The following is a 7,981-nucleotide window of genomic DNA, read 5'->3' as shown; positions in this document are numbered from 1 at the left end:
GAGATTGAAGACCCCGGATCTAGTTTTATCCATCCGGGCTGCGATATATATTCAGGGAAATAAATACATCAAATGTACATCATTGCTGCACAGATAATCATCCAATCAAAGGGATGATGGCTCTACCCGAATCATCAGTCTACACTCAGACGATTGTCTGTCCTATGTACATGAAAATGAATTTATAAAGTTGAGCATGGGAATGCCCGCCTCAGCTAGATCATGAAAATATTATGTAGATAATGTATTGTATTGTATCTTATTACAGGTCTCCTCCTAGCTTGAAAGAACTTTGGATCCTCATGATAAAGCATTTCACCCGACATCAAAAAAGATTAATGACCTCATGCTTTAGGGGGCAACTGTTATAGACACTTTTGGGCACTGCAACACCAAGCATAAAATGTCCATAAAACAAGGGCTCACAAGTCCCTAAAAGTGTTGTTCCAACCCCTAAAGGAACAAGGTCAACTGATTACAGCTTCTCCCAGAAGTTCTCCATGAGAAACTGCTCAGAACTGGTCAAAACAGGATCATTTCACCTGCTCCATAGGCAAAGTGTGTTGCATCTCACCTAAGTACACTCTGTGGGTGCGTTGAATTTCAAAAATCCCTTCTATGGGGTGCGATGGGCGAGAAGTGACAAATGGCAGTGTCAATCCGCGAGGTGGAGAGGCATGGAATCTTCCAGAAACTTCTCCTGTGACACTTGCCTCTCTGAATTCGACCAAGGATGAGTAAGAGATCATCAATCTCCAAGTGGAAGCAAGAACTATCAGAGGGAAGACACTAATCAAATCACAAGCTGACTCATCTCCCTTACAGATATCTATATATGGATCCCTCATCCCAGAGATCCAGGGACGGGAATTTTGCATCTTGTAAGGAATTGTTGTTAGTTTCTTGAGGCAACATCATAGTGTTGAGTGATCTAAGCTTTGCATGAGGTGAAGAAGGGCTTACTTGCTGATAGGATGATGCTGGGTCAGAACAACTGGTTGTAACTCTCTTGGCTCTTTCTTGATTATCAATAAAAGCTATTCAAGTTTTCCTCCATACTCTTGTGTCGTTTATGTTTTATACATTTGTATGGTCAATTTACATCTGATCCTAGATTGTTTATGATAATAGATCCATGTTCTTGTATAGTGTTATGATGCTTTGATTCTACAGGTACTCTGTGAAGCTGGGTGTACAAGGAAGCAAGTAGCAAAGGACTATCAGAAGAGAGAGGAATCGAACTAGGAGCTAAGCGCAAGACAGAGTTTGGTCTCCTTTATTCTTCTCTCATCTATCTTTCATAAAGGAAAAATGAAAGTAGCTTTACTTTGTTTGTTTCTAAGGTAGCTACCACACCTTAGTGGGATTAGCAGTTCTGCATAGACACTTTTCCCTGTAACACCCCTCCTACTCCTCGTCTTAGTAGTTTCCCTGACTGGGCTCTTGTGGGCCCCCATCACAGATCTGAACATGAGGTCACGTAGTGGGGATCTTCTTAAAGAAGAGTGAACATAAATTTATCCAAAATGAACAACTACCATTGGTATTTCATCTGCATAATGTCAACTTTCATTTCAATGATGACAACATCATCTACTCCCCTGTCCTCAGACAGGCGGCCTAGTAGGCTTCGATATTAACAAAAACAAGCAGAGTACATAAAGCTTATTACAACAAGAGATCTCAGAGTTCTCTGTCAAGTGATGATATTGAACTTCTGCAGACCCTTTCTTATATAGACTTCCTAGCAAATCTAATCCTAGCTAAGAGATGACGTAAAAGCGGAAATTATTTAGGGTCCTGTCGGTATTTCTTTCACCGGCGGTGTCTACTCAATCTTTTCCAGTACAATGATTTTATCTACAACATGTGACCACATTATCACATTTCTAGCTAAAGATTCTACCATGGTCCCATCAGAATCCTATCTAAATCATAGTCATTGTCATGATCGGAAGGATCATGTGCTGGCTCGTACTCATTGAGTATCTTCTGCTAGTGGCGTTTTATCAGCCGGTTGTATTCTTCATCGATATCTGCTGCTGGGTCCTGGGCATCTGTCAAATATTTTGGGAAAGTAGATGCTATTAATTTTTCTTTGGCATCTTCATCTAACATTATTGTCCTCCTTGATGCTGCTTTTGAAGATTCTCCCTTTTCTGTATTTGTCTTTATCCTGTGGAGACCCAGTTGTTGAGGTGTGTACATGGCTTCTTGTTTCTCCCACTTGTTAAGAAAAGGTAAAGCACTAATCTCAATGTCTAGAAAAGAATCTTTAAAGACATTTCTTACTGTCAGTGACCTTTACACTGCCAATTCGATGCCATTTAAGAGTTCCCATTTAAAAATTTGAAACATATTTGTTGAACTCTCAATTGCATATGAGACCCATTGTTTGCAATTATTACTCATAAAATCTTTGTGTTGCCAGCCTAATTCGAAAATCATTGATGTGCAGATCCTTTTAGAAATCATCAAACTTATTATATGGATGAAATTTTTATTCCAATTAGGTGAGAGAACAGTGATGGTTACCAAAGCCTTTTGATTAACCACAAATTTTAGTACTTTGGGTTCTCCTTGTAAATCATCCATTTTTTTCGGAATCTGTAGTTTTTCTGCCAACTTTAAATTTCCAAATTCATGGAACCAACCAGCATGCTGCTTAATCATTTCTTCATTGTTGCTAGTTTCAATTTCTCCTATCCTTTCATGGCTGAAAACCTGTGCAAACGGATTGGGATAAATACTTTCTCTTAATCTGAGGCTATGAAAATCCCAAGGGGATGAGAAAGTTCTGAGATATTGCATCGTTCGTTGAATGCACTGAGATATCCTAATAGTTGGCTTTTTTCTGCAGAAGCCCTCTTTTATCTCCTAATCAGCAAATCCTTCAAATATCTCGTATTGAGGAAAAATGTCATTTGCTGCATAATTCTCATCAAACCTTTGTAAGAAAGAGGCTTCCAATTCTTCAAAAATGTCAGGAATTCTTAAAGATAAAATAAATTTTTCTAATTCAGGTTTTATAGGAATTTCTTCAAGATCTAGAAGTTTTGCTCCTGTAAAAATGCTTAGAGCAAAATCAAGTCCTCCAATGAGCTGATAAAAATTTAAAACTTGGAGGGTCCAGATCATTTTGTCAGTGTATACGCTAGACCATAGATCAGATAAACTTCTGAAAAAGAGTTTTATCTTCATATTAGGCAAAGGATATACCTTTACCAGAGTATCGTCTAGGCCCAGAGAAGTACCTATATTCTTTGACTGCCATGCTTGGCATTTTCTTATCCAAGTATTTCTTTTCAGTCTCATTCCTACAACCTTTTTTATTTCTTCTGCAAGGTGGCGTGCATGTCCTTCAAAAATTCTGAATCTATCAACAAATGTAGAAAAACTGTCATCCTGTGGACCTTTACCTGGAATGGTAAAGCATGAACCTGTACAAGTCATGAATGCTTTATTCATATCCCTGGTTAATGAATCTGTTAGGAAATTTGAATTACCTGGGATCCACTCAACTTCAAAATCGAACTGTTGGAACCAAATCTGCCAAGCAAGAATTCTTCCCTTTGCAATTTGTCTTGATATTTTGGCAGATAGAAAATATTTGAAATTCTTAGAGTCTGTTCTGATCAAGAATTTTATGGGAGTAATATATAACTCAAATCGTTGTATCCCGTTGAATATAGCCAATGTTTCTTTTTCAGCTATGAAATAATTCTTTTGACTGGGTGTAAATTCACCCGAAGCATAAGCACAAAGTTTTTCTTCACTTTTTTCTTCACCGTTTTCTCTCCGTTCTAAAAGAACAACTGCCCAAAAATCTAAAGAAGCATCAGTTTGAAGTATAAGCAAACCATCACCTGGTGGCTGGAGCTTTGGCAGTTGTTGGCATTCTACTTTCAATTGTTTAACAGCTGTTGTTGCTTCTTGTGACCATCCCTATTTGAGATGTTTCCTGATCGGCGCTGTTTTCTCTGTCAGATTTGGGATATACTTGTGAAGATAATTCAGAACTCCTAAGAATCTTTGAATCGTCTTGGTATCCTTCAATTCATCGGGAAACTGTGTCAATTTGGTTAATACATGAGGTTGCATTTGAATTGCACCATTGACAACATTAATTCCTAGAAAATCAATACTATCGTGGAATAAAGACATTTTTCTTTCTGACAAAACTATACCATGTTGTTGAACTTCCTTTAGAAAAATTTCTAAATGCTCTAGATGGGTTTTTACATCTGGACTGTGAATGAGAATATTGTCTATATATGTAACAATGAAATCATATTTAGCAAAAATAAAATCCATTCTTCACTGGAAGAATGCAGGGGCGTTTTTCAAACTGAAGGGAACAACCTTCCACTGGTAAAATCCGGCTGGACAAATAAAAGCAGTTTTATGCCGGTCCTCTAGCTGGATCTGAATCTGATAATACCCAGACTTCATGTCAAATTTACTGAATACCTTGCTATGCTGGATTTTTTGCATTATTGTCTCAGGTCTTGGCAATGGATAGTTAAAGCTCTGAGTGATGGCGTTGAGGGGTTTATAGTTTATCACCATTCTCGGTTTACCCCTAACTATCTCAGAATGATTCCTTACCAGAAATGTTGAGCAAGCATAATGGGACTCGCTTGGCTCAATGAGCTGCATTTGTAGCAATTCGTTTATCTGTTTCTTTATTTCCTGCTCATCTGAGGGAGTGCAGGGAATCAGTTTTCCTTTGACTCCATTGTCATGCAAGGTTATAATTTCTTGCATCGGACTTTCTGTTTCCCAAAACTGTTGTGGGTTTTCCGAGCAACTTTTTAGAAGTATTTTGTGGATATCATCTTGTTCTGTAGACCAATTGGGATCTATGCATGCCAATTGTTTTGTTTTAGATTCTGCTCTTGCTTCATAGAACTGCAGGACTTCCTGCCAATCATCAGAATCTTTTACTGGCTTTCTGGCTCCTATTCTTTTCTGGCTATTTTCATGTCTTGCTTCTGAGTTTGCAATAAACAACCTAGGGACAGAAATAGCTTTCTTTTTCAAATTGATAATCAGCTTATCTTGGCTAATTGTCACTGGAAGCACAGAGTTTAAAAATGGCATTCCCAACATTAAACTAGCTGAGGGATCAAAATGCTGTATTGCAGAGATCTTAACAATACTCCCCCCAACTTTCAAAGAAATATTGTCTACATAATGAGTTAAACTAACAGATCCTCCAATGGTTTCTGAAACCAGTATATTTTGCAGTGGTTTCCATAGAGATTTAAATAAAGATGGTCTAGCCAAATTATTAGATCCACCGGTATCAATAAATGCATCTACAGATATCCACTCATTTCTTACTTGAACTTGAACCAGGATATAAATAAGGCTATTAGTCTTGACTATCTTTTTTAACAATGTATTTTCTTCTGTTCTCTTGATCTCTGGTTGTGGCAGACTGGTTGACGCTGTTGTTCTTTTCTCAAATGGGAAAAAAGCATTTATTTCTGGCAAAGGTAACACAGGGCGCTTACCTTGTTTTACTGACAATGATACTGCACTTGCAGATTCATCATCTGAGTCATCTGTTGTTTCACTTGTGACTTCAATGTCAGTGTCACTCTCTTCTTCACTGTAATGGTTTTCTTCTGAAAATTCATCATCAGAACATGATGGATAAATATTCATTTTCTGAACATTTTCTTCCTCTTCTGCATCTGATATTTCAGTTAGAATATATACATCTGAAATATCATCCTTTGAATCTACAATTGACCAATCATCCTGAAATTCTTCTATATCTATACAAGATTTAAGCTTACTTGATGAATTTTGTGGGCACTTACGTGCAAAATGTCCTTTTTTACAGATGAAACAACAGTTGTTGTTTCTGGGTCTTGATCTTTTCTTCAAAAATTTATATCTATGGAAAGGATTTCTTGGATTTGAGACTCGCTTGGGTTTAAATCTACCATACCTTTTTGTTTTCTTCTTCTTTCTGAAAGGTGTCCATGTTAGCATTATTTTGCAGACATCTGAACTGGGTGTGATGTCATGCGCCCTCTTCTGCCAGCATAAGTATTTAACTTTCTCTGTAACTCGAAAAAGAAGGTCAACCCAATAAACTTGATCTAGGCTTTTGTTCTATACATCTAGATCTTTCATAATGAGGTCTCCTAGATTGCCTGGTAATTTTGACAAAAATGAAATTTTTTGAGCCACATCATTTGAGAGATTAGCCTTAAAAACCTTAGCCATGAAATCTTTACTGAATTGATCAAGATATTTCAAATCTTTTAATTCCATCCGACTAAGATCAGTTATTCACTGCTTCTTCTCATGAATTGGTTCTGGCACGAACTGTGTTTTTAACAAAAATTCCAATGTGGATAGTCTGACTTCCATAACGGCTCTTCTTTCTGCTTCTGACGGTCCCATCCACCAATCATAGACTATACCAGTCATGCGTTTTTATGCTAGGACCATGATGGATACATTATCCAATTTTGTATTAACCTGCATTTGATACAAATCTCCTATCCAAATCCGGATTAACTCTCCAGGGTTTGAAGAATTGTCTAGATCTAAGATATAGCCACTCATATTAGCTGCTTACAGGTCTTCTTCAACTCAGGGGTATCCACCAATCATAGACTATATCAGAGCTTTAACTATCCATTGCCAAGACCTGAGATAATAATGAAAAAAATCCAGCATAGCAAGGTATTCAGTAAATTTGACATGAAGTCTGGGTATTATCAGATTCAGATCCAGCCAGAGGACTAGCATAAAACTTCTTTTATTTGTCCAGCCGGATTTTACCAGTGGAAGGTTGTTCCCTTCGGTTTGAAAAACGCCCCTGCATTCTTCCAGCGAAGAATGGATTTTATTTTTGCTAAATATGATTTCATTGTTACATATATAGACGATATTCTCATTCACAGTCCAGATGTAAAAACCCATCTAGAGCATTTAGAAATTTTTCTAAAAGAAGTTCAGCAACATGGTATAGTTTTGTCAGAAAGAAAAATGTCTTTATTCCAAGATAGTATTGATTTTCTGGGAATTAATGTTGTCAATGGTGCAATTCAAATGCAACCTCATGTATTAACCAAATTGACACAGTTTCCCGATGAATTGAAGGATACCAAGACGATTCAAAGATTCTTAGGAGTTTTGAATTATCTTCACAAGTATATCCCAAATCTGACAGAGAAAACAGCGCCGATCAGGAAACATCTCAAACAGGGATGGTCACAAGAAGCAACAACAGTTGTTAAACAATTGAAAGCAGAATGCCAACAACTGCCAAAGCTCCAGCCACCAGGTGATGGTTTGCTTATACTCCAAATTGATGCTTCTTTAGATTTTTGGGCAGCTGCTCTTTTAGAACAGAGAGAAAACAGTGAAGAAAAACTTTGTGCTTATGCTTTGGGTGAATTTACACCCAGTCAAAAGAATTATTTCATAGCCGAAAAAGAAACATTGGCTATATTCAACGGGATACAACGATTTGAGTTATATCTTACTCCCGTAAATTTTTTGATCAAAACAGACTCTAAGAATTTCAAATATTTTCTATCTGCAAAAATATCAAGACAAATTGCAAAGGGAAGAATTCTTGCTTGGCAAATTTGGTTCCAACAGTTCGATTTTGAAGTTGAGTGGATCCCAGGTAATTCAAATTTCCTAACAGATTCATTAACCAGGGATATGAATAAAGCATTCATGACTTGTACAGGTTCATGCTTTACCATTCCAGGTAAAGGTCCACAGGACGACACTTTTTCTACATTTGTTGATAGATTCAGAATTTTTGAAGGACATGCACACCACCTTGCAGAAGAAATAAAAAAATTTGTAGGAATGAGACTGAAAAGAAATACTTGGATAAGAAAATTCCAAGCATGGCAATCAAAGAATATAGGTACTTCTCTGGGCCTAGACGATACTCTGGTAAAGGTATATCCTTTGCCTAATATGAAGATAAAACTCT

The 7,981-nt window shown here is 37.2% G+C and overlaps 1 protein-coding gene across 1 annotated transcript; it reads right to left on the bottom strand.

Annotated features, from left to right (window-relative positions):
- Positions 1–4,317: 4,317 nt before the first annotated feature.
- LOC149219458 (uncharacterized) lies at positions 4,318–5,673 on the bottom strand. Its single transcript, XM_089386827.1, has one exon. The coding sequence runs from the start codon at positions 5,671–5,673 to the stop codon at positions 4,318–4,320; it is 1,356 nt and encodes a 451-aa protein (XP_089242953.1).
- Positions 5,674–7,981: the final 2,308 nt, after the last annotated feature.

The sequence above is a fragment of the Pinus tabuliformis genome, chromosome Q (genome assembly GCF_031772625.1).
Source record: "Pinus tabuliformis cultivar Carrire ecotype Pingquan chromosome Q, CPIR1, whole genome shotgun sequence".
NCBI lineage: Eukaryota > Viridiplantae > Streptophyta > Pinopsida > Pinales > Pinaceae > Pinus > Pinus tabuliformis.
Note: the sequence above shows the minus strand (reverse complement) of the source record. Positions and strands in the feature narration are given on the sequence as shown.

What these genes read in the sequence shown, in the direction of transcription:
- LOC149219458 (XM_089386827.1), bottom strand. Translation starts at nt 5,673, where the DNA reads ATGAATATTTATCCATCATGTTCTGATGATGAATTTTCAGAAGAAAAC.